The sequence below is a fragment of the Adiantum capillus-veneris genome, chromosome 1, assembly GCF_014529385.1.
Source record: "Adiantum capillus-veneris isolate H3 chromosome 1, ASM1452938v2, whole genome shotgun sequence".
In the NCBI taxonomy this organism is placed as follows: domain Eukaryota; kingdom Viridiplantae; phylum Streptophyta; class Polypodiopsida; order Polypodiales; family Pteridaceae; genus Adiantum; species Adiantum capillus-veneris.
Genome location: NC_140931.1, coordinates 58173867 through 58200481, shown reverse-complemented (window position 1 = coordinate 58200481; position 26615 = coordinate 58173867). Strand labels below are relative to the sequence as shown.

At 46.5% G+C, this 26615-nt stretch overlaps 1 protein-coding gene across 1 annotated transcript in view; it reads right to left on the bottom strand.

Annotated features, from left to right (window-relative positions):
• Positions 1-26615, bottom strand: part of LOC147464855 (ribulose bisphosphate carboxylase/oxygenase activase, chloroplastic-like) — a 61688-nt gene that overhangs the window by 16976 nt on the left and 18097 nt on the right. Inside the window, exons 4-8 of the mRNA XM_086516913.1 lie at positions 23933-23987; positions 23642-23843; positions 17718-17824; positions 17395-17450; positions 16906-16998 (exon numbers count right to left, since the gene is read on the bottom strand). Coding sequence (XP_086373039.1) covers positions 16906-16998; positions 17395-17450; positions 17718-17824; positions 23642-23843; positions 23933-23987 — 513 coding nt within the window. The remainder of the gene's footprint in view (positions 1-16905; positions 16999-17394; positions 17451-17717; positions 17825-23641; positions 23844-23932; positions 23988-26615) is intronic.

The following is a 26615-nucleotide window of genomic DNA, read 5'->3' as shown; positions in this document are numbered from 1 at the left end:
CACACCTTTGATCCAAGCATCAGAGAAGCCCATCCTACGTAGAGTGCCCTCCAAAAAGTCTTGTCAACTCTATCATCATAAGCCTTCTTAAAATCGAGAAGAAGTATCACCAGATCCTCACCACGGAGGAGAGCGAGGCAAAAGCCTCCCAGAAAGTAAAGATGTTGTCAAGGATACTACGCTCCTTGACAAAACCAGTCTGTGTCCCATGTATAATGCTCTCCAGTAGTGGCTGAATACTCAAACTTAGAGCCTTGGCAAGAATTTTGTAGGTTGAGTTAAGGATGGTGATGGGCCAACACTGTCAAATCTCATCCAAGGAGCCATCCTCCTCGGGAATGAGGTGGATATGACCTTCACTCATGCTGTCAGGCATCTCTCCTGTGTGCAAGATGTATTGAAAAGCGTTGCAAAGATTTGAGCCAAGCAAGTCCTAGTACTCTAAGAAAAAACTGGGAGTCAAACCATCCTCTCCTGGACAGCTACCACGTGGAAGTGCTCTGAGAGCCGTGTGCCGTGTGAAGTTTCTCTAGCTGAAGAGGCAGCTCAAGCCTCTGGCGCATCTCCTCAATCACAAGACAAGGCATTTGTGCCCAAACCTGCTCTCTGCATGCATCCTGACTCTCTGACTGAGGCTCTGCTCTGCAAGTAAGTCACGGTAAAAGCCAGTAGCTATTGCTCTCGAGTCCTCAGGCTCTAAAGCAACTGACCCGTAGGGCCTCCTCAACTGGCTGACCTTGGCATGCGCATGCCAAGGTCCCACTGCCTAAAAGAAAGCCCATGTCACACTGTCACTCGCTCTCTGAGCGCAGAGCCCAACAAGACCTTCTTTGTCTATTTGTCACTGTGAGGATCACTGGTACATGGTCCGAAAAGGAAGTCCCAGCCAGAATGCAAATTGTCCCACCCAAGTCATAGAAGTGGTCACTAGTGTAGAAGCGATCTATCCGAGATAGATTCACTCCTCCCACTCTTCAGTCCGAACGAAAAGGCCAGGCTGTCTGGGGGACCTCACAAAGTTAGAATGCTGCCACACATCTGAAACCCGCAAAGTCATACAAAACCTCTCCCAAGCTGCCAACTCAACTCCATGCACAGTAGTATGGCTACCTCCAATCCTATCCAAGGGGTTCTCCAACATGTTGAAGTCACCCCCAATGCACCATTGCTCTGCCTGTGGCAGAGACTGAACAATCTGAGACCAAAACTCTGCACGTGCACTCGCCACATTGGGCGCATAGATGTTCAGGAAGCCCACGAGGCAACCCTGAACCTGCATAGTGATCCACTGAGCCCTGCCTAGCACAATAATCCCTCTGCCCACAATGGGCTGTTGCAAAGAATCCGCAATAGTCATACATATCCCTCCCTAGATGCCTCCATGTCCAAATGCAGCTGACCAAAAAGTCTCATAGTGACCACGCAAAATCTGATCACACCGTCTAATGAGGCTCTCACAAAAATGATGCTCTTGTAGCATAACAATGTCAATCTCACCACCCACAAGGCATCTCTGGAGCTCCTAACGCAACCGACCTCTCTGATGCTGAAACTGGGGTCCTCCAAGTCCCTGCACATTCCATGAGATGATCCTCATGGAGTGAGTGAGAGAAAATAGATGCTGCCACAACAACCAACCTCGCTATCTTTGAGGCCGGTTTGGATGGGGAGTAATCTGCATCGGAACGACCTCTAGACAAGCGCGAAAGGAGTGACTGCCCCACCAAGGCCCAAGCCGAGCGTGCAGTCTGAAGGGCTACATCCTCTGTCCACGAAACCTCATGAACAAAAATATAACAAGGAGGGCTCTGAGTGTCAGCAAGCACATGCACCACCATGTGCCTGCAACCCGCTGCATCTGGAGGCGTCACGCTGAACTTGGCAAGAGGCCAAAGTGTTTGCACCAAATTTGTCACTCCTAAGTCCCCTATGTGGTGTGAGAACTCAGTAGCCTGAATCTGGAGCCAATCAAGAACAGTGTGTTGGGTCCACTCTGTAAAATCCTTGCCGCACAACGAAAAGGAGAAACAGACTGCTGTGTCCAGAGCCTCAGTGCCTCTAGATGCTAAGAAGAGGACATGGACTCGAAAGCAAGCCTCCTCGCAGTCAAGAGAAGAGTCACCTAGGAAACGTGTGAAGCTGTAGTTGAAGAAGTCCCAGCGTCTGCGAATGTCGAAACAAGTCAAACCTCTAGGGACTGCTACAGCTGCTAAGAAGAGGACGTGGACTCGAAAGCAAGCCTCCTCCAAGTCAGGAGAAGAGTCGCCCAGGAAACGTGTCAAGTTGTAGCCGAAGAAGTCCCAGCGTCTGCGAATATCGAAACAAGTCAAACCTCTAGGGATTGCTGCAAAGGGAGAAGTCTGCACCACAAAAGGCGGCCTCAGGTGGGGAAGTCCCTCTCGAGCTACTCGGCTCGTGGCGAAAGCACTACCAAGAGATTGCCTCGCGGAAAACATGTGTCTAGTCTTCTGAGCCTGAGGAGTGGCGGAGGGGTCGGGAGATGAGGTTGTAAGCCCCATCGAGGAGAGGGGAGGGATGGGAGGCGGAGGTGGAGGTGGGGAGGGGAAGGAGGTGGGGGAGGCGGAGCGGCAGCGGATGAGGAGGAGGTGGAGGAACTGAAGTGGACGAGGCCTCCTTAGGCAGGTCCTGCTGAAGGGGGTCAAAACGGTTCCCAATCGGAACCCAATGCTGCTGAGCTGCAGAAGGTTGGCCACCATGGGGGAGCAATGGAGCGAGCCCTCCCCTTTCGGCGGCCAAGTACCTGCTGCCAACCGTCAGTTGTCTGATCGTTGTTCTTTGTCGAGGTACTAGCCTGTGCGTCTTGTGTCTGGCTGCTGGGCCTACTCAACCTTGGGAGGCTACGCCTGCGCTGTGGGTTGAGGTCTCCATCTAGGATAGGCCTTTGCCAAATGGCCCATCTGTATGCAAATGAAACACTCATTCGGGAACCCGAATACTTCACGCTCTGACAGAACCAACCCAAACTCACCCTAGGTAGTAGGAAGACCTTCAGGAGAGAGTGGGTGTCCCGAACCAAAACACATACTAAGGGGATGTCGGCCGCCATGGCAGCTACAGAGGCTGCCGTGCGAGGTGTCTCCAGGACAGTCCCAATCTCTCAGCCTATCCTGGACAAGAGTGGCAGGTACACCCTCCTCAAACCGGGAAAGCAAACGGAGATGGGGAGGTCTGCCTCCTCTACCAGAACATCTGTAGCTAGATGGAAACCGTGCCTCCACTGTCGAAAGTGGGCTCGAATTGCTCTGATGGCCAAGGGACTCATCACGATGACCTTGGATGCCATCTCAGGGGTCTCGAACTCTATCTGAAAGTAGCCGTGTGCGAGGAACTGAACATCCAAGATCTTGCCTACCTCAGCGAGGAGGCGGGCCTGGAGAAGATTGCGCACCTCTCCTCTGCTGGGTCTCGTGCCGAGAATCTTGCAGATGATGGAAGTCGCCTGAAGGCGTTCCACCTCTGCTGCGAGGCTCGCTTGCTCTCTAGGCGAAAGAGCAAGTCGGATGGTGGGCTTTGCGGGTTCAGGCGAGGGTGCTTCCTGAGAGTCCCTTTGAGGTGGAGCATGAGCCTCCATCAGTGTCTATTGCCGTGGAGAAGGGCGAAGAGACGATGACGAGTGGTGGCCCTCTGCTGGCTGAGCACCCCGAGAACGCCGAAAATACTGACGATTTCAGCCAAGCAAGACCCGGGGGGAGGAGGCGGGGGGAGCGATGCGGAAGGAATGGGAGTGCGAAGCTGAAGCGGACGGGCTGAAGCGCGGCGGATATCCAAGCCAATACCGTAGTATGATAGGAGAAGTCAGATTTTTCTATCTAAATGTGGCTAAGAGTCTCTCTGGTATTAATCTCGTCCTCTCCCAGGAACCCTTCTTCTGAAAACACCTCAAACTGTCTTCGCATGCATCCCAAACAGTCCTATAACTTCCTCTCCCTACGAAACAGAGCTCGTTGCCGCATCCTAGCTGCCTTTCCGCACGCCTGAGAAGTCGCGATAATGCATGCAACCAAATGAATTGTTGGATCTGTAGAAGCGGCGAGCGACCAAACATCCTCAATCATCTGAGACAAAAGAGCATCATGCAACAGCGATTCAGGATGCTTGATCCTTGTCTAGCCATACAAGAAGTCTGAAATCTCAAATGGAAAGAAATTGCGGCATGATCAGATAGCATTGTAGTAGGCCAAATCGTAACTATCCCACCATGAGATGCTGCCCAGGATCCAATGTAAATATCTATCTGAATCGCTCTCGCAAGCGACCCAACTATCTTCTGAAATCAACAAAGTGTGGGTCAAGGATGGAACATGCCAAGGATCTGTGCCAGTAACTAGACAGCAAGGACTACAAAGTGTGAGTCAAGGATGGAACATGCCAAGGATCTATGCCAGAAACTAGAAAAAGGAATCTATCCCAAGCATCTGGCTAAAGGGCTCAATAGATGGCAAAGTAGGTGTCATAACTGCCCGCCAATCCTCAAAGGTCTCTACATTGTTGAAATCTCCCCAAACAATCCATGATTCCACAATAGGCAATACATCCACAAGCTGTTGCCAAAACTCTCACGACCTGAAGTAGAGACACAGATACACATCTTTCATACCAAACAATCATCAATCGCAAAAGAAATCCACATAGCTCTGCCTTGCACTAATGTACAATGGCCACGTACACAATGTCGCCAACGTGATCCCATAGGAAAGCAAACACCACCATCAGGATACTGTTGGCCAATCACAATCTCCCAAAAAATATGCGAAGCCCAAGGTAATAGCTTGCCAAATGTACAATAGCTATCCATGCATAGCTTCTGCTCCTAGACAAGAAGTCTGTTGTGACGGGTTTTGGGGTTAGGGTCATAGACCCATCGGCCCAATGCATTCGTTTGGCCCGTCCCAAATTCACTCTCCCTATGAAGGTGGTCCATGCCAATCTCTTGGTCAAAGCCGGAATCCTCTGTGTAGTAATTGCGTTTGAAGTCAAATGCATGCTACAAGGACAACTACGTGACCTTCAGGTCCCAAACTAACTTGATTATGTTTTGCAGATCCCGTTCGAGAGGCCTAAAATCTAGAAGAAGAAGAAGAAGAAAATTTTTTTACCAACAACTAGGAGCCCATACGATGGGGCCTATAATAAAACTAAGCAGGAGACCTTGTGTAAACAACAGATGATGTAGTAGATACTGTACGGACATGCTAAATATCGCATTGATTGCTCATGTGGAAGATTTTTGATTTTAAGCTGACAGGCTAATGTGGAAAATTTTTGTATTTCGTGCTAACAAGTGCCACGTGGCAGCTGTACGAATTTTCGTGTTTTCTGACATTGATTCAGGGCAGTTTTTGTGCTAGCTTTTAGGAGCAGAAGTTTTTGGGATAAGATGCTGTTAAGACAATAGCTCTTGGGGGCTCTGCTTTTAGCATCCCATGTACTCTTTACAAGTGACCTTAGGGCCATTCTTTCAAGCATCTGGATGTAAAGCTCGAAGATCGGGACCAAACAGGAATTGTACTTTTGTAGATCAACAATAAAGAAATACCAAAAGGGGCGCCAATCTTTGGGGCCAACACGTCTTGGCTCGGAACTCCACCACGCCGTGTCATCTTTTCTGTTTTCTCGTTTCAAGTTGTTTTGAAGTACAGTGTTGTCAAGTGTGTAGATTGCGGTTATCTCTGTGTTTCTGTCCGACCACTTGCTGGACGTGATTACAGTGGTGTTAGAGATTAAGTCGTGTGCTTTTCTCAAAGCATACCGGTCCTTCAAGAGCATACAAGCAAGTTATCTAACCCTGCCCCGGACCTACCGCCGCGCCTTGTCATCTTTTCTCTTTTCTATTTTCAAGTTGTATTGAATTACTAAAGTGTTGTCAAGTGTGTAGATTGCGGTTATCTCTCGTTGGACGTGATTACAATGGTATCAAAGCTTTAGACATATGCTTTTTTGAAAGCATACCAGTCGTTTAAGAGGAGACAGAGCAAGTTATCTTACCCTGCCTTGGACTCAGTACCCTTAGTCCATCGCACATCGGGCACACTACAGTCTTCATCGCTTTGTCTTAAGGGGCATAAGCCATGAAGAACCCAAGATCCTATCGACATGCATGGACGATCAAGAGATCACACTATTGAAGGAGGAGATCCACTCACCACTCAGCCCATCCACCGAGAGGCTCCCTGACAAGACACATGCCCAATATGTGGTACGACACTTGGTATATTTGGCAAAACAACAAAAACAGAAGCCAATGGCTTACAGGATTGATTTGGAAGCTTTGCGCTTGAATCCCCCCACTAACCCTATTATGGCACCCCAACATTCCTAGATTTACTTCTCTGATCCTCCCCGAAATTACCTGATTACTTCTTCACAACAGAACTTTGGAGATGTCTCTCAGTTTCTAGGAGGCATTTTCAAGAACATGGCTTCACGAGAACGACTGCTTGTGGTTTCCAAAGAATCGCTACAGATTCCCAATGCACCCCCACCACCAACTCCACCCACTTATGCAATGCATGGACACCATCACCATTATTATTATTACTCAGCACCTCCGCTGACAGAATCACACCCAAAACCTTTCAAGGATGGTTGTGCTAAGGTTAAATTCTTGACCTTCTCAGGCATCCAAGATTCCCACAATGCTCTCAAGTTCTTACAATACTTAGACCTCTTGTTCAATAACGGGAATTTTATAGAAGAATCCAAGTTGCTACGGGTCACTTCCTTTCTTAAAGATAGTTGGTGGGTTGCCCTTACCAAGAAACCGGACAATCCAAAGACCTAGCATGACTTCAAGCTCACTTTCTACCCAAGCTTTCTTGATGAGACATTCGAAGTGGATATAATTGCAGCATGGTCTGCTCTCAGGATGTACCCTTCAGACACTCTTCCAAATTACAACCAAAAATTTTCGGACACTTATCTGCCTATTTCCACCTTTCAAGAAATTACTTTTGCAGAACAGATTGAGAAGCACATTACGGGCCTTTTCCTGTTAGGTGCAGCGGAATGAATGTTTGCGCTTTGCTCAAGATGAGTGCTCTGAACAGTGCTCAAGGTTCCTTTTGTTCTTATGGAAGGTAGAGCCTTCTGTTCCTAATGAGAGAATGATATGATCACAAACAAAGTGAATGGACACTGTGCCCGCAAGCCAATGAGACTGAGAGATAGAGAGAGAAGAGAGATACGACACCAGAGACATTGTAAAACCCTCCTCCGAAGGCCCCACTCTCGTCGGCGAGAGTGGTCTACTTATGATTGCACAATCTGGTACAAATGGAATGCATGAGGCTGATGCAAGTCTAGGCTATGTCGATGATGACGACGGTGATTACGAAGTCGACCTAAGGGCTGAAATCTGCAATCTTTCTACTGCTGTCCAAAAACGATATGGGCTGAAATCTGCAAATCTTCTATCTGCTGAATTTTGACTCTATGTCGATGACGATGTCGATCGCGACGATGCGACGACGACGCGCTGAAAACGCAGATGCTGAAATCTGCGTTTTCCGGGCTGAAACTGTAAACCTGGCGGAAACTAACCGTGCGGCGAGGATTTGCTGCGGGAAGGTGAGATCTGCGAGGTTCGGGACTTGATCTGCAGGTACTAACTGCTGAAAACTGAAAACGCTAATGCTCCTTGACTTTCCGTCGCGGTAAAGGTGCAAAACGCCAGGGCTGATCTGCAACCAAAAACGTTAGGGCTGAATTTTGGTCCTTCTATCGCGGGGATTCTGCAAATGCAAAAACGCTAGGCTGATCTGCCGTGTCTAACTGTTGCCGAGTTGATCGCCATGCAAAACGCTAGGGCTGATCTGCAACGGAGAAAACGCCAAGATGTCCTTGGCTAAAAACGCTAACTCTCTTGCCGGGGGGGGGGGGGGGGGGGGGGGTCTGCTGAGAAGTTTCCTGTTGAGCGTGGAGCTCTTGCTGCCTCTTCTGCCAAATAGAGCTAGCTTTGGTTTGCTTATATATTTTCTTAGCAGAATTGCCCTACCTACTTTTGTTGGGAAGTCACTTAAATTAATAAGTGAAAAATGTCAAAAATAGGAAAAATAGGCTAAAATTACTGGAAAATTCCCCTGACTGATTCTGATGGGAATGCTTATGATCATGTTGTGTGCAACCAGAGGATATGCATCTATACTAAGTGACTGTACATGCACGGTCTACGTATAGACTCACAAAAGTGCAAGATCACTTCTAATCTAGACTGACTGGACTGACTGAACCCTGATCATGCTGTTAGCTTGTCCATGGACACAGGATGGATGTCACGTGACATCCCCTCCTTTTCAAAGTGAGGTACTGGTACCGAACTATGTGGCGTCGAGGGAGATCGCCAATGACATCCGGAATCTTGGAAGGGACTCTTCGCCGGCCCACTCTGATGTGTGGGTCGTGCGGTACTTGAACTTCATAAAGGTCTGAAACGCTTGCTTCTTTGGGCCACGCCGAAAGTGACACAAAGTCTTCTGTGGCTCCTTCAATGCTTCAACTTCGTCTAGAGTCATGCTTCTTTCTTCTTCAAGAATCTCCATGGCTGAAAATTCCTCAAAACCATTTCCAACACAAAACCATGAACATACCTATTCCATGTAAAGTGAGTGAAAAAAATCTTGTCTTCTCTAAAGATTGTGTATGCAATGTAGATGAACATAGAGACGGAGTGACAACCCGTTCATCAAACACATGCAAACAATGAGATCGAATCTTTCTCTTATGATCTAGAGCAATAAACTGTGGCAAATCACAACGGAAATGCCTATGCTTGGTGCTCATACTTTCATGTGCTCGTTCGGAAACTGTGTCATGCCAAGGAAGAGACATGGAATGAGATTTCCTTACATATATACTTTTCAGCTTTTCATGAGAAATCCGCATACATTCGTGCTCATCCATGAGAGAAACGTGCTCAATATACAATATGTCATGCCTAGGAAAAGGGATCACATAACGATACTAACTAAAATACATGAAACGATCACGAATGAAACATTCGAACAATGCGTGCGATCAATCATGCGAACACATAATACTTCCTGTGAGGGTTCTTTGGACCTAAGCTCGAGAGCCAAGATCGCTTCTTCCTGAGGGATCGAATCGTACTGTGGGGGTTCTTTGGACCTTGACTCGAAAGCCAAGATCGGTTTTTCGTGATTGATCAAATCTACAACGAGGTTAGGTTCGCTAGAAAAAGCATCCACTAACACATCATCCTTGTGAACAATCACGTCATCTTCATGCAAATCATCATGCTTGTGAGAAATCACATCTTGATCATGCTCATCTATCACGTGACACATCCAACCCTATGTGTCCGTGGACAAGCTATAGCATAACAGGGTTCAATCAGTCCAGTCAGTCTAGATTAGAAGTGATTTGGCACTTTCGTGAGTCTATTCGTAGACCGTACATGCCCAGTCACTTAGCATAGATGCATATCCTCTGGTTGCACATAGCATGATCATCAGTATTCCCTTCAGAATCCATCGAATTTCATCAGGGGAATTTTCCAGTGCATTTAGCCTATTTTTCCTATTTTTGACATTTTTCACTTATTAATTTAAGTGACTTTCCAACATAAGTAGGTAGGGCAATTTTGCTAAGTTTGTATATAAGCAAACCCAAGTTAGCACTCAATGGCAGAAGAGGCAACAGGAGCTTCCCGCTCAACAGGCACCTTCTCAGCAGGAACCCCCATCAGTACCCCCAGCGTTTTTAAACCTCTTCAGCACCTCCCCACCCCTAGCGTTTTGAACATCTTCAGCACCTTCCCATCTTGGCGATTTCAGCATTCCCATGATCGCAATCATTACCACTTCCCTAGCGTTTGCATCAGCATTCACTAACGCCAGCAACAGTTCCAAATTTGCCCAGATTTTGCTAGCGTTTTTCAGATCTGCCAGCGTTTTGGTTTTCAGCCCATTCCGTAGCTGAAGAGGCAGCGTTTTCAGCAGTTAAACACAGCAACAGATTCAGCCCTAGTTGGTTGCAGAAGATAATCATTTTCAGCCCTCGAAAACGCAGCCAAAACAATCATTTTCAGCCACCGAAACAGCCCCGAAATTCAGCAGATAGAAGACCACAGATTTCAGCCCTAAAGTCGTCGTCGTCATCCCCGTCGTCGTCACCGGCATAGTCCCAGATTGCATCAGTCCATTGCATTGTCATTGTACCACTTTGTGCAATCAATAAGTAGACCACTCTCGCCGACGAGAGTGGGGTCTTCGGAGGAGGGTTTTACAACGTCTCTGGTGTCGTATCTCTCTTCTCTCTATCTCTCAGTCTCATACACTTGCACGCACATTGTCCATTCACTTTGTTCGCGATCATAGCATTCTCTCATTAAGAACGGAAGGCTCTCCCTTCCATAAGAACTAAAAGGAACCTTGAGCACAGTTCGGAGCACTCATCTTGAGCAAAGCGCAAACAACCATTCCGCTACACCTAACATCATCATTAACATCCAAATCATCATGCAAATCATTGTCATTCAAATCATCATCATGCTTGTCATCATGCTTATCATTATCATTCAATTCATCATGCTTCTCATAGTCATGCAAATCCTGTGTATCATGCTTTGAAGAAGAAGAGACTGAGAGAGTCTCCTTTTCCCGAATCTCTTGCACCTGTGCCTGCGCTTGAGAAACGAGTTGCAAGAACTCTTTCATGTGTTGGTCGCTCATTCCTTTTACGGTGGCTGCAATTCTTTCTTGGTGTCTGCGCTCCATTTCTGCTTTTCTTTCTGCTCTTCTTTCTGTGTTTCTTGCTTCACATTCTAAATTCCTTTTCTTAAACATCTGCTCCAGATCCTCCATAGGAGTTAGTGCAATCCTTGACGTAGATGGGGAAGGGGGAGAAAAACCTCTTGGTGGGGAAAATTCTTCTTCGCCTCTCTCATGCTCATCACCTCCAAGCGAAGTATCCATTCCGCTTCGAGTGATAACCATTCTGAAGTCGCGGGTTCTTGTGGGTTCTTGTGGTCTTGGGTTCTTAAGTTCACGAGGAACTTGGGTTCTTAGGGGTCTTGGTTCTTGGGGTTCTTGGTTTCTTGAGGGTCTTGCGGGTTTTCTTTCGCTTGCAATCTGTGTTTGAGAAGGATCTTCTCTTCACCCGAGTTCTGCTCTTTTCCGCGGGCGCACCCCTTGGCGGCCTTGCGCTCACCCACCTCACGTCGATTGGCCGGCCGCTAAGTGCACGGTCCGCTCTCAATGAGTGAAAGGAGACACAAGGGTCTTGGGATTCCTGTCACTCTTCAAAAACACAAATAGGAATCGGCACACCCAAGCGAACTTGGGTTCGTGCGACCGCAACAAGCAAAAAAAATTCTTGTGATTCTTGTGGTTCTTTCCTTGAGTGATACAGAACACTGCCAAAGCTCTAATACCAATGTTAGGTGCAACGGAATGAATGTTTGCATTTTGCTCAAGATGAGTGCTCCGAACTGTGCTCAAGGTTCCTTTTGTTCTTATGGAAGGTAGAGCCTTCCATTCTTAATGAGAGAATGCTATGATCACAAACAAAGTGAATGGACACTGTGCGTGCAAGTGAATGAGACTGAGAGATAGAGAGAGAAGAGAGATACGACACCAGAGACGTTGTAAAACCCTCCTCCGAAGGCCCCACTCTCGTCGGCGAGAGTGGTCTACTTATGATTGCACAATCTGGTACAAGTGGAATGCATGATACTGATGCAAGTCTAGGCTATGTCGACAATGACGACGGTGATGACGAAGTCGACCTAAGGGCTAAAATCTGCAATCTTTCTACTGTTGTCCAAAAACGCTATGGGCTGAAATCTGCAAATCTTCTATCTGCTGAATTATGACTCTATGTCGATGACGATGACGATGTCGATGGCGACGATGCGACGACGACGCGCTGAAAAAAAAGATGCTGAAATCTGCGTTTTCCGGGCTGAAACTGTAAACCTGGCGGAAACTGACCGTGCGGCGAGGAACTGCTGCGGGAAGGTGAGATCTACGAGGTTCAAGACTTGATTTGCGGGTACTAATTGCTGAAAACTGAAAACGCTAATGCTCCTTGACTTTCCGTCGCGGTAAAGGTGCAAAACGCCGGGCTGATTTGCAACCAAAAATGCTAGGGCTGAATTTTGGTCCTTCTGTCGCCGGGATTCTGCAAATGCAAAAACGCTAGGCTGATCTACTGTGTCTAACTGTTGCAGGGTTAATTGCCATGCAAAACGCTGGGGCTGATCTGCAATGGAGAAAACGCTAGGCTGTCCTTGGCTGAAAACGCTAAGTCTCCTGCCCGGGGGGTTCTGCTGAGAAGTTGTCTGTTGAGCGTGGAGCTCCTGCTGCCTCTCCACCAAATAGTGCTAGCTTTGGTTTGCTTATATATTTTCTTAGCAAAATTGCCCTACCTACTTTTGTTGGGAAGTCACTTAAATTAATAAGTGAAAAATGTCAAAAATAGGGAAAATAGGCTAAAATCACTGGAAAATTCCCCTGATTGATTCTGATGGATTCTGATGGGAATGCTTATGATCATGTTGTGTGCAACCAAAGGATATGCATCTATACTAAGTGACTGGACATGCACGGTTTACGAAAAGACTCACAAAAGTGCCAGATCACTTCTAATCTAGACTGACTGGACTGACTGAACCCTGATCATGTTGTTAGCTTGTCCACGGACACATAGGGTTGGATGTGTCATGTGACATTTCCACTACGAGATTATTGTATAGAAAAAGTGGTATCAAATATGCGGCAGCTTATGTCTCATGCAAGAGTGGGCTACCACATTATGAAGAAAGAACTAGTGTTCACTGTCATGACAGCTTCCTCCCACAAGAGAAACCCTAACCCTAAAAAGAAACCCAAATCCTCGATCATCCGTCCAAGATTTCCAACAACCGCAAACTAGCACAGTGGCCAACACAACTACTCGACGGCAAGGGATTCTAGTGAGATCACCAAAATGTATCCTATGTCTAAAGGCTATAATTGCTCCTAGTTTCTCTATAAGGTGTTGCAAATGTGGCCTTCACGATCATGTTGCTTGGGACTACCTAGACAACCCCAATAACAAAAGACCATCCACAAATGAAAACACATGAAATAAGAAGTCCCGACCTTCAGTTGGATTGATTTTGACTTGATAGGTGTTCCTACCGTCAATGCATCCAATGAACCATTAAAGCAATGGGAAAAGTCAAAGATCAAAATGCCATTATCCTCTTCAACTCGGGCTCTATGCAAAACTTTATTTCCCCAGATAAGCTGCAAGATTAGGTATTGAAGAATATGCCAAAAGGACACAAACTGAAGCACAAATGGATAATGGAACCTACACATCATCGACACCGATGATCGGATCACTTTGACTACAAGTTCAGACATTTACAGATCCAGTTAACTTCTACATTATGGATTTGAGAGAACTATCCAATTGAAGCCCAAGAACAAAGAGTTGGTGTTGAATCTCAATAATCATGCTACTCAAGGAGCGACGGTTGAATAAGGAATGAACTATGATTATAGATTAAGATGAATTGAGAATTCTGTTGTACGAATTTATGATTAAGATTATGATCTTGGGTGTGTGCATGCACCACAAACAAGATCCAATGGCGTTTTATAGGCATTGGCTAAGATATTGGGTGTGTGATCGACATCCAAGCAAGGTCCAATGACCTTTTGCGGGCATTGGCTAAGATGCCGGTCATAAGACAGATTTTCAAACGCACCCGAGGTGTCTACAACTAGCTTTTATGTATGCACGGCATGATGACACAAGAATGCATGATTGAATGATCAATTGTGAGATTTTAAGCTGCATAAATGTTAGAAGTGTGGACATTTTCTTGTATCCTACAATTGAGAACGATTGCTTTGATTTTAGAAGGTGGTATGTGACGGATTTTCGGGTTAGGGTTTATGCATCGAGGTCATAGACACATCGGTCCAATGCGTTCATTTGGCCCGTCCCACATTCGCTCTCCCTAGGAAGATGGTTCAAGCCAATCTCTTGGTCAAAGCCGGACTTCTCTATGTAGAAATTGCATCTGAAGTCATTTGCATGATACTAGGACAACTATGTGACCTTCAGGCCCCGAGCCAAATATTGCGTTGCCTCTTGACGTGGCAAATACCCAGATTTTGCGTTGACAAGTGCCATGTGGCAGCTAAACGAAATTCCACGTTTTTCGGCACTAATTCAGGGTAGTTTTTGCGCTAGCTTTTAAGAGCAGAAGTTTTTTGGGATGAGATGCTTTTAGGACAATAGCTTTTGGGGTCTCTACTTTCAGCATCCCATGTACTCTTTATAAGTGCCTTTAGGGCCATTCTTTCAGGCATCTAGACGCAAAGCTGGAAGATCTGGACCCAATGGGAGTTGTACTCTTGTAGATCTGGACCCGATGGGAGTTGTACTCTTGCAGATCAATAATAAAGAAATACCAAAAGGGGCGTCAATGTTTGGGGCCAACACGTCTTGGCTTGGAACTCCGCCGCGCCGTGTCAGGCTCCCATGAGGATATGCTACATTGGCTATGTTAGAGAGACAGAGCCACCAGGCACACTTCCAACCTCCAAGTAGGCGCAAGAGTTGAAGGTACAAGGCATGGATGCCAGCTTCAAGAGGCTCAAAAGGCTCTCATAGTTGGAGGCAAAATTTGACACTCTAGTCATGCCCACATTGATGTACAAAGCCGCGGTATAGGCGCTAGGCCTAGCCGCACACTGGTGGACCTAGAGTGACCACAGATACTGATGATGGCAAGTATGATCCGCAACAAACCTACACTGTCGAAATACCACACATGTGAATCTGCAGCAACTGACAAGCATGCATCATGGACAGCAGGATTGTAAGTGCACTCTGCGCTAAAAGCCCATTCTGCATCAACATCAGCAACACAGTCTCCTTTCACAGAAGACTCAACAATGGCTGCATTTGTAGTGAAACAAGCATTTGCAGTGGAACCACCCTCTTTCTTCTTAGCCTCTTTGGCCTTCAACTTAGGACACGACTTGATCAAGTGATCATTAGCTTTACAATAATGGCAACACATCTTCTTTTTGCCCTTATCACCAGAATTTCCAGACAAATTGCTGCCAACAGAAGCATTAGGAACAGAAGTTTTGCCACTCGTAGCAGAACCATAAGAAGTGGTTGCATTGCTATTACCATCCTTTCTTTGAGAAGCAATAAAAGCCTGTTCAACTGCACGCTGCCTAGTTCTGTTTTTTTTTGGAAAGTGACTCTTGCAACAGCAATGTGCATAATGCATCAAACTTGACAACTTCAGGATTTCCTTGGGTCATCAGTCTCCAAGTACTAGCAAAAGTCTCGTAGAAATCTGGTAAGACATCAAGAACAGTCTGCACAAGGAAACTGTCTAAAATGACTTCACCTACAGAAATAAGTTGCTCATTGATATCCTTGACACTAGCAAGGAAAGTGTCCATATCATCTTCCTCGTGCATAATCTTCGACTCAAACTCTTTACGCAGCAAAGCAATTTTAGCCTCATTGCGACTTGTATAAAGACCAGCCAAAATATCCCAAGCCCGTTTTGCAGATTTTGTTGAACGTATGTGAGGAACAATGGTGCCCTTCACAGACAACGCAATCAATGCATGAGCCTGCACATCCTTTACATCCCAACGAGCTTGTTCTACCGTAGGCAAAACAACTCTAATAGCAGCAATCCTTGCAGCAAGACTTGCAACATCCTCAACATCGCCTACATCCTCAGAACCAAGACGTACATCAATGCCCTGCACAATGTTCCAGACGCCCTTTGACACAAGAACATGTTGCATCATATAAGCCCACATAAGGTAGTTGTCCCCATCCAACCTGTCCTCAGCAGTAAACATCTTGAACACATCTATGTTGTTGTCAGCCATGGTAAATGTTGCACCTGATGTGAAAACTGCCCGAAAATAGGAGAAACGGAGCGGGAACAACACGTGCTATATAGCACAAACCGTAGAAGACTATGAGGCACCTGTTATGCAGAAAACGGCACTGACAGAAATTCTGCAGAAAATGACAAAATAGCCTGTGCAGTACTAGTAGCCTGCAGTGGAAACGGAGGCCGAAATGAGCCCGAATCAAAAATTTGAGCAGGCGTGTGCTGGAGCAGCTGGCGACTAAGCCCGGGAGGACGCAACCTGCTCTGATACCAATTGTTGGAATTAGGGTTGTTGGAATTAGGGTTGTTGGAATTAGGGTTGCAGAGAAACGCGCACAGCTTGGAGAAGACGAAGGAAGCTCAAGGCACACAATAGAGAGTGTGTTACTTAGTATGCAATGGAAAGATAGATAGCCCTAGAGTGATGGGCGTATATACAATGCTCGAGGGAAAAAACCTCCTAAAGAGGGAAAAAATGCCTTGGCGATCCTAGTGTGTTCACACACATCACTACCACATGTATATGGTAACATCCTCATGGCCACCTGGTCTCACCGCTTTGGCCAAGCAGCTTACACACTCTCTCTTGCCAGCTGGAGAGAGGGTGACAGGCATATATGCTAACTTAACGGATGTCACGCTCTATGTCCACATGTACCCATGTTCAACTTAGTTTGGCAACTGATGTTATAAAAGACTGAATGAATTTACCCTGAAGTTTCTAGCTGGTCACTGTCAGGAAAATGTCTAGGGAATATATTTTGCATAAGCATTCTAGCTGGTCATACTGAGACGATGTTGTCTCTCCACAAATCAGAATATACTCACGGTGTAACTGTTCCATCCCTTTGCTCTCTCTGTTCTCAGGCATCCTCTAACATCTTGACAAGTTCTAAGAAAATGAACGCAAAGCATTTGACCTAGACACCAGACTAAATATATTTAATTATAATATTGCACTTTCAATTTCAAAAGTGTCAGCACTTCAGCACCACCTTTGGAGCAATAAATTCAGGTAGTTTTTCATCCTTTCTCCTTCGCAAAAGCTTCTCTTCAAGTTTTTCTGGACCTCCAATCCCATCAACCCACTGCAACAACACAAACAGGGTACCCATGTTACGACCAAGAGGCATAATTTTTCACCAAAGGTGCTAATAAAACTTGAAAAGCTCCTATGTGTGTTTCCCTTTTCTTAAGTTTTACGAGTATTAAAAATCCATGGTATTATAATCGAGCCCCCTTCACACAAAATTGTCATCAATCTGCCTTGTGTATTTCACTATATTGTTACTTTATTTGAAATAACTAAGAAAAACAGCCGGTTCGAAAATGTGTTACACCTTGACCCATGGAGAAGAAAAGCATATATATATTGTATGCATAAATGCATGACTAATGTGCATGCCTGCCTGAATGTGCGTGTGTGCGCGCGCGCTCTCTCGCGCACCTGCATGCATAAATTTGGATAAAAATACAACAGTCACCTTCAGTATATAGCGGTCGTAGGTGCGGGAACGCAAAGCACCATAGAAGTCCAGCGCTGCAAGAAAATCCAGTAAAGGTCCAATCACTGGTTACTCGAATTTCAAGAAGTGTGGTCAATGTGAGCCACGAGGTGTAAAGCTCATGCTCACATCAGACCCATTCCTAGAACAGTACAGCCTTGAACTTAGTTCACCTTTTAGAGATAAGTATAAGGATGTTTGCAGCTAAACACTCATCTTCTACGCTCTTTATGAATGGAACAGGGCCAAAAATTAAGTTCCATGCAATACATATGAAGTTTGATGCTAAAAAGGAGCAGTACCTTGATTTGGGAAAGTGTCAATGATCTTTCCAATTTCGATCTTGGATAGTCCATCCTTACGATACATTTGATCGACTATGTTTAAGATATCTTCACGAGTTGGCTGCCTGGATGAAAGTAAGGGAAAAAATTATTAAACCTTGTTAGAGAGGACACATAACCTTGCTTTCACTATGTATTCTTCTCTTTGGAGGTAAACATATCTTACTGCATGTAAGAAATGCGCAACAAGGTTAAAGAAACAAATATTGAGGAGGAGATACCTTGGAGACACTCAATCACATAAAGACTAGCCAATCCTCATCTCACAAAAAGTATGACATGTCAACAAAAATCATGTAACATGATATATCCTCTGCTTTCGTGCTCGTGAAGAGAGTGTGAATTGTGCTAAGATACTGATACTCTCCTCTGAGAGTGCAAATGATATTGCAAACCTCTTCCAAAATGTGTTGATAAATGTTAAACTTGAATTCAAAGACTAGCCTGCATCTGGCACACAATGAAAGTACCACTGTCCATAGCCACCTGACATGAAAAATAAACGAGTACTGCACCAAATGCTGAGGTGGGTGAAAGGTGATGAGGCAAACTGACGTTGTATGATGTAGCAGCACAGCAGAGCCTCCCCACACATATACTTTTTCAACACAGTTCCTTTTAGCAACATTATCCTACGTGGATGCTTTAGCAGATTGTTATCTTGTAAATTTACTTGCTTAGGGCAAGTTGATTTCAGAAGGCAACAGGAGCTATAAAAGTGGGCATAGCGGACCTTTTGAGTACATGAAGCCATTGTAAATTGATCGAAGCATCAATGAAGAAAGGAATCCCACCCAGGGCACCTACCTTAGGAGCCAATAAAGTCTGCCTCTCTATCTCCATGCAAGTGTTTGTCTTCTCTTGAAGTTGTTTCCAAACTCGGGTTATATCAAGTTAGTACCACTATATTGTGCACTAAAGACAAGATCACTGAGCCAGACCATTTTTGAGGAGGATTGGATGACAGTTTTTGCTCAAGTCAAAAAGGCTCTTCAGATATCCCAGTTAAAACAAAAAAAGGCAGCAAGTATACATCAACAAGATTTGAAGCTTAACTAAGGTGATTAGATTCTTCTTAGATTTGAGAAGGCCCCCCCTTCCTCTTCTGTTCTATGCTGAGGCGATGAGCAGATTTTTGACTTCTCACGTGTTGACTTGCAGGGCCTCGCGCTCCCTATTAGGGCAGATGAGCTCCTTGATGCTGAGTTTGCTGACTCAGCCTTGTACTTGGAGGTCCAAGAGGCCAATTTGCACAGGTGTGAGTAGGCTCTTGAGGTGTTTTGTTGTGCATCAGGAGCACTGATCAACTGGAGGAAGACAGTAGCTTTCTGAGTTGGCAGTGCTCCTGCGCCTCATGGGTCCCCAGGTGAAGGTTTTAGATGGATTCCCCCAGGGACTGCAGTTCGTTACTTGGGTTGTCAGGTTGGCCTGGACTTGTCCCTTGAGCAACACACTACTTCCCTCCTCCTATCTATTAGTCTTTAGGAGGAAGTTGTTGCATTGGAGTTCGACACGGCTCCCTTTGGCAGGCAGAGTTGTAGTGGCCAACCAGGTGTTGTTGGCTACGATGTGGTACATCACGTCTTGTTGGATCTTCTCAATTGGTGCAGAATCCTAGGTTTATGGAATATCTCCAAGTCATGTTGCAGATACTTCCCTACGACAATTTGGGAGTATTGGAAAAGCAAAAGCCATACAAAGAAGGTGGTACAGCGGTAAAGTTTGATACAATCAGTGGTTTCGAGGAGAAGACGAAGGCTCTTACTTTCCTCCAACAATTTGATACAGCTTATGCAGGAGGGAATTTTACAGAGGCCTCTAAGGTCAGGAAAGCTACCACTCTCTTGAAAGGCAATGCGCTCACATGGTGGATGACACTGTTGATGCAAGGACAGGCACCCGCCACATGGGTATACTTCAAGCAAATGTTTGCATATGTGTGACTGTCAAATGAATTTGAAGCTAATGTCATGACTGATTGGCACCAACTCACTTCGGCTACTTGCAAGAGCCTACAGGAGTACAACCGGAGATTTTGTAAACCGTTGCTCTCAATAACCTCCTACCGGTTTGTGCCACTGAGAGAGCAGATTGAGAAGTATTTTTGTGGTCTGCCTAAAGAGATCAAAAATCACTGTACAAAGAACAAAGTGGCTACCTTACTCAGCTTATAAAAGCTGCCAACATTGGTCATACCTTGTTGAAGGGAGAAGACAGTGGGTTTCAAGGCAATGTGAAAAGGGGTATGTCAAAGAAAAGACCAGCAAAGCAGTCCTTTGCTCCTACAGCTTCCCAGGAGTCTGAAAAAGAAGAGAAAGTTGAAGATTCAGCCGAGTCTTATGAAGCACATGCCAAAAGAAAGAAAAGTTAAGGGACAGGTTGCAAGAGCTATTTGGTGAAGTTCAAGAACTATCCACCTACGGATGCAAAGTGGATGGAAGAGCATGAACTGTCAGAGTCACCAAATGTAATATAGCTTTACCTTGAGGCCTTTGGGTTATAGCCCACGTATGCCCCAACCCAACGTGTACAGGGGTAATGATAGAGCTAGCACATCAAGTGTACATATGGATTCAGTATAATAGAAGTGTGCATCGCTCTTCAAGTGTTAAAGGTATAATGTTCACTTCTATAATAGATGGAAATGACAAAAGTATGAAGGTCTCATTAAGTCATTTGTATCTATGCATTATGACCTTTCTTGCAGGGTACATGCAATGATAAAAGCGTACTAACAACACAAGATCATCAATGGCATGTATATATGGCATACAATCGAGGACATTTGCGATTTCAAGAGGGGGGTATGTCAGGAGGACGAGGCAACTGCTAACCTTAGTTGTTGGTTTCTTTCCGATGATTTTTATTTAAACTTTGGGACCCTCTTTTTGAAGTTGTAAATGGTCGGACATTGTATGGCCAGTGTGAAACGGTCGACGGCTGAGAGTTTCACCCGCAGACGGGAAGGCCTTGTCGCCACGAGTTGATCGGGCCGACCGGCTCTGGAATCCAAGCAGTAAAAGGGTGTCTAGGCTCAGTTCAAAGTCATTTTAGGCCCCTCGCTACACTTATAAGTTGGTGGGTACTAGGAATTTAACTCAAAAGAGGCAAACTAAACACATGGCGGCTCCAGGTGCACTTGCCAAGCTCATCCCAGCTGGGGGCGCCCATTTTGAGAGAGGGGGCTGATTTTTGCTCTACAATGTGTGTGTGTGTGTGTGTGTGTGAGAGAGAGTAGTGGGTGCACATGATCACAGCTTTAATGGAAAGCTTGCCTTCTCCCTTGCTCTATGTAGCACGATGATTTGCTCTCCCGCATCTCTCTCTCCCCTTTGCACATATGGTAATGCCCCTCTAGTTGGGCTTCTCAGATAACCATGTACAGTTCTAGGGATTTTATGCGTGTTTGCCAAGGCAAGAGCCTTCTATACAGGAACCAGATTAGCTAATTGCTAATCCCCTTCAGTACACACAGTTCCATCGCAAAGGAATGCGAAGGAACTGTCCCATTGCGTGCGAGAGCATCTGACACACGTGTAGACATGTTCGCTCTGCCCAAAACGATCCAAAACAGAAAATTACAGCCTGCTGTTTTTTTCTGCAGGTTTAGGGTTTCGTACCTAAACTGCACGACATCATCAGGGGAGCCTCGGGAAAGCCGTGCGATGCTTAAACAGGGCTTTGAGCACCTACAGTGACAAAACAGGGAATTACAGCATGCTGAAATTGACCTGCTGCTCAGTGAAAAGCTTCCATACCGCAAGGGAAAGTGTCCTTGACGTGTACTTTTGGCCTTCAGGGATTTTTGCGCCCTTATGCTAGCGAAATTGGGTCAAAAACCTGCTATTACAGCCATGGACAGGTTTGGACAACTTGGCGAGGGTTAGATGAAAGCGTTCAGATCGTTTATTTGCTAGGGGAGCCTCAGGAAAGCATCAGTGGCTTGTACAGGACAATTTAGAGAGATTTCTCGACAGGAATCTCGTCTAATTTAAGGGGAAAGTGACAGTGTAGGTGCGAGAGCTCGCGGGCTATCCACATAAGTGATCGGCACGCGAATCGGAGCGCAAAACAAAGAATTCAGCAATTTCTCGCCAAGTTTTGTGAAATGTCTTAAAGTGTTGAATTCTGGTCACAAGTTTATTCGTGAAGTTCCTTTGTGTCCTAAAGTTGTTAAAATAAAGAATCGGGTGAAAGCCAAAGTCTACCGCCCTACGGGCCGGTTTCAATCACCCTAGGATCCCCTTCTTTCAGTACACTGTTCGATTGGGGCGACACATACTGGCAACACGAAAAGATTCTCGTCTTACTGCAACACTCATTGGCAGGAGGAGGGTCTCACAACTGAGTTCTTGTCACGTTTTTGGGAGCGGTTGTGGGACTCCACACAGCCGAGACGAGCCACTTTGTTCTAGTGGCTAGCTACACACAGAGCTACAGCAGTGGGGAGCTGGCTAGTACATAGTGGCTTATCGGCAACCTGTGCAGTTTGTGGCCATCCTTTGGAGAGTCAGTGTCACTGTCTGTGGGACTGCCCCATGGCACAGCAAGTTTGGCTTCGCGTACTTCGATTGATGCCAGCTCTTTCCACAGTGCGATTGTACACTTGGGGTGTTGTAGCTTGGTCGGGCCCTGCGCTCCATTTTGAGCTAGCCTCCACTAGCATGATGACAGTCATCCAAGGGGGTCGAGACTCGACCTACACTTCAGCCTACCACTGAGCTTACCCCCGAGGATTGGTGCAGTGAGAGAGAGGTGTGTCGTCTGTGGCCCGACACTGGTTCATTTGACGGGCCCGTTGCTTCCGTATCTTCGAGGCTCGCCCTGTTCCACCGGCGGAGATTGTTCGTGACTTTTGGTTGGAGCAGATTCATACTCTCAGGGGTCAGTTTGAGAGACTTCAAGGCAGCTCCGACCGCATGCGGGAGCGCAGAGAGGCTTTCCTGCGACTCTGGCACCCAAAGCCTTTCTTCACCATGGTCCAGGGTGCTCACAAATGGCACTACCGGCCACCTGTGTGGCCTTTGCCTCCTCGCATTTTGTGATTTAGCCCCATTGTACATATTTTGTTTACTCATTGGGAGAGTCTCCCCACGCTTGATGTAGCCCTCTCTAGTAGAGGTGATTTGTAGCCCTATGGACAGTTCTATTAACTAATGGAAGGATCTTTTTCTTGGGAAAAAAAAATGTACAGAAACAAGAGGTCAAATGCGCAAAGAAGCCTCCACAACAGCTGAGTCAAGAAGCCATGGGTGAGAATCACTGTCCTCCTTGGTGGGTGTATGAACTTCAAAACAGGCACTGCTTTCCTACTTCAAGGCAAGCAATATCTTCCTACCAAGCTCCAAGTCACTAAAAGAGGAACCCCTGCAGGAAAACTAGGCATACAGAAGCTTAAACCTCGGACTACGGGCTTGGGAGTAGTGTGCTTATTGTCCATCAACGTTGCAATAACATTACCCAGATTTCATTGAAAATAGTGTCTCATCTCTTCAGTAACCTGTGAATATTGGGTAAACCTTCCAGGCATGTCCATCCACGATTTATACAATTGAGGACCAGGTCTCAATCACCTGACAATCAGCCATATTACAGAGGCCTGGAGAAAGCTAATGTCACCCTTGGAACACATCTTTCTGCAGTCTAAAGGTCAATCCTTCCCTCTGCCTCAAATAGGGTGACTAACCAGCAGGAGAGGCACATGCAATAAAATAAAATCAAGCCAGAAACTCAAACTGGAAAACATTAAAGCTTCAAGAGAGTGATCTACCTTTTCCTTTAAGTTACATTTTTCGCAGGTCTTTGCAAAGATCAAGGGCTAAAAGTCATTTCACAAATGCTAGCCAGACAAAGCACTTGTAGATAAAGAGATGTGATGGTACCAGTAAAACTTATCCATACGTCCATCTCTAATCAAAGGTGCCCACATAGTGGAAAAATCATTTCCGGTTACAATGATGGGAATTCTCTTCACGACATCCTCATCTTGCCAATCTTGTCCAATGCTCACACGAGTTGGGTTATCAGCCAAGTTCATGAGTGTTCCCACGACCATTTGATTGTTCACAGTCATCTGTGTGTTACCTGAAAACAATTCATGGCAGTGTTGTCACGAACACAGGTTGATAAGCTTAAAGAAATTTGACAAGGCAAGAAGAGGACTTGCCTCATACCAAATCTTCCTAAGCCAGCATCCAAGTCATTGATCATGAGACAACTCAAAATACCCTGCAAGATCAGAAGAGAGTGACCTATAACTACTACAAACAATCAAGTAATAAAAACAAATCAGAAGATTCATAGAGCCTTGATTCAGAGTTATACTCTGAAAAATATGACTTCCTATGGTGTTCATCATGGAAGCAAGTGGGCATGGCATCATATAACAACAGTAACTAGCTCTACAGTATTTTCTGTTTATCAAGAAACTCTTCAGGTCTTAAATTTATAAAATATTACGATTTTGCCACATTTGAGAGGCTGGATTTCCATCATGATGATAAGACACAAGCACTTACCTTCATAGAGAAAACTTTGCGGATAAGCTAAGTTGCTTGAGATGAGCATATAGGATGCGGTAGCAATCGACTTTTAAAATGATATGTAGTTACTCAAAAAGGGCAGAGAGGCCAACGTGAAGGCTCTTTATAAAAAAATAGCCACCAAATGTTGCTGCTTGGTGGTCAGTCTCATCACTCATCTTAATAACAACTTTCCTTGCCCAATTTGCCCACCAACCAATGAACAAAGTAGGCTTGTCTCCTTATAACCACAATCTTTTAACAATTTAATGATCACAGCTCAATCAAAAATATTCTTTGTTACGAGAAGGTAGCACCTTTAGCTCTTCCCTCGGTCATGTTTAGCGTATAAGCATATGGACCATACACGTTGGATTCAGTGTATCCATGAGAAGTCTCGATCTAGGCAGCTCTGGCCTGCTGCTCTCCCGTCCCTTGCAATGATTCCATACAGTGTCGAAGCTCAAGTATGAAGATTCATGTAGATTTTAGTTTGCACACCTTACGTTTGAGAGCTCGCTGCTGCTGCAACGCACGCCATCGCCAGCCTCACTCCTTCCCCTCTCCTGCGCTTGGTACCATCACCCGACCACCCCTCCCCCCCCCCGACCTACTCGCCAGCCTACTCCCGCCGTCCCCACCAGCTCTTGCTGCCCCCTCCCACCCCGCGCTGCCTTCGCCCCTGCCCTTCCTCAACCTGCTGCCTTGCTCCTTGCAAGAACCCTCCCCCCCTTCTTCTCCCTTGCCCTCGCAGCCTATTCCACTTTGGAGTTTCCTCGGTTGTTTTAGTCGCCAGCCACACCAGCAGGGAAACACACCGACCTCGCAGCAGTAGCAGATGCAGATGCAAATGGAGGCCCATGCTCCGCCACAGAGGGACTTAGATGAAGCCCCCTCGCCCAATCCCGCCGAGCCCACCACCCGACTTGCTCTGTCGTCGCCAGCAAAGCATGCGAGCCTTGCAGGAGAGGCGGAACACCTTCAGGCTAGCTCTATCATCTGCAAGATCATTGGCAATCGTCTCAGTAGAGGTGAGGTACGTGACCTCCAAGCCTGCCTTCTAGAAAAGGTGGGAAAGATTATTGACATCCAGCTTCTTGGGCGAGGATACTACCAGATTGAGTCTGAGACTCCCGAGATGGCTGCCAAGGTCATTTCAATGAGCCCGTTGGCCATCCGAGCGGACAGAGCTCACTTCAAACAGTGGCACCATGATTTCGATCCAGCTTCGGATGTTCTTGTCGAGGAGGCAGATCTGCCCATTTCGGTCTGCTTCCCCGGCCGGAGGAAGGAGTACTTACCGCTTCTTTCCAGGATTGGTTCCGAGATCGGGACAATCTTGGAGACCCCGCACACGATAACTTCAGTTGCAACCAAGGCTGTTGGTGTGCCTTCAGTACGTGTTCTGGTTCGTGACACTCATACCCTCCCGAAGGTGGTTCGCCTACCTAGGTGAGAGGGGGTTGGCTACGCCAGAGTGTGGAGTATTCGGGACTCCCGAACCAGTGCTTCATTTGCAGGCAGATGGGCCACTTAGCGAAGACCTGTCCTCGCAGGAGATCTCGACCCACTCAGCCCCCCAAGGCTGAACATGCCCAACTTTCAGGTACCCAGGACACATAGCTTGGCACTTCCACACAAGCCAGCAATCAGCCAACTCACGGCTAGCAGCAGGTGCCCGGCCGCCGTCGACAGGGACGAGCTTGTTGCATTGCCCCCGGTGGCCGACCTCCCCCACTTCAGCAGCATTGGGTTCCAACAAGGAACCGTTTTGGCCCCCTACAGCAGGAGTCCTCTGAGGAATCCCCCCTCCACCTCACTGCCACCATCACCACCACCACCTTCCCTCCCCCCCCCTACTCCATCCCCACCTCCCGCCCCCCCCATTTCCCCTTTTGGGCCCTCAACCGCATCACCCGACCATCCCGCACTCCTCCGACAACACAGGGGACTGAACACTCATCCGCAGCTAGACGCTCTCTTGGTAGTGCTTTCACTTCGAGCCAAATGGCTCGAGAGAAAGAGCCCTACTTGAGGATGCCACTTGTGGTTCGGGCCTCTACTTTTGCAGTGGGCACTTTTGATATTGGCAGACGCTCGGATTTTTTTTACTATAGCTTCACCCGTTTCCTCAGTGACCCTTCTCCCGACCTTGAGGCAGCTTGCTTTCGAGTGCACGTTCTCTTTCTAGCAGCCAGGGGCACAGAGGTTTTGGATACAGCGGTAGATTTCTCCTTTCTATTGTGCGGCAAGGATCACACAAAGTGAACCTTGCACACAGTTCTTGACAGGCTCCAGGTCCAGGCGGTAGAGTGCTCACACCACACACGGGACC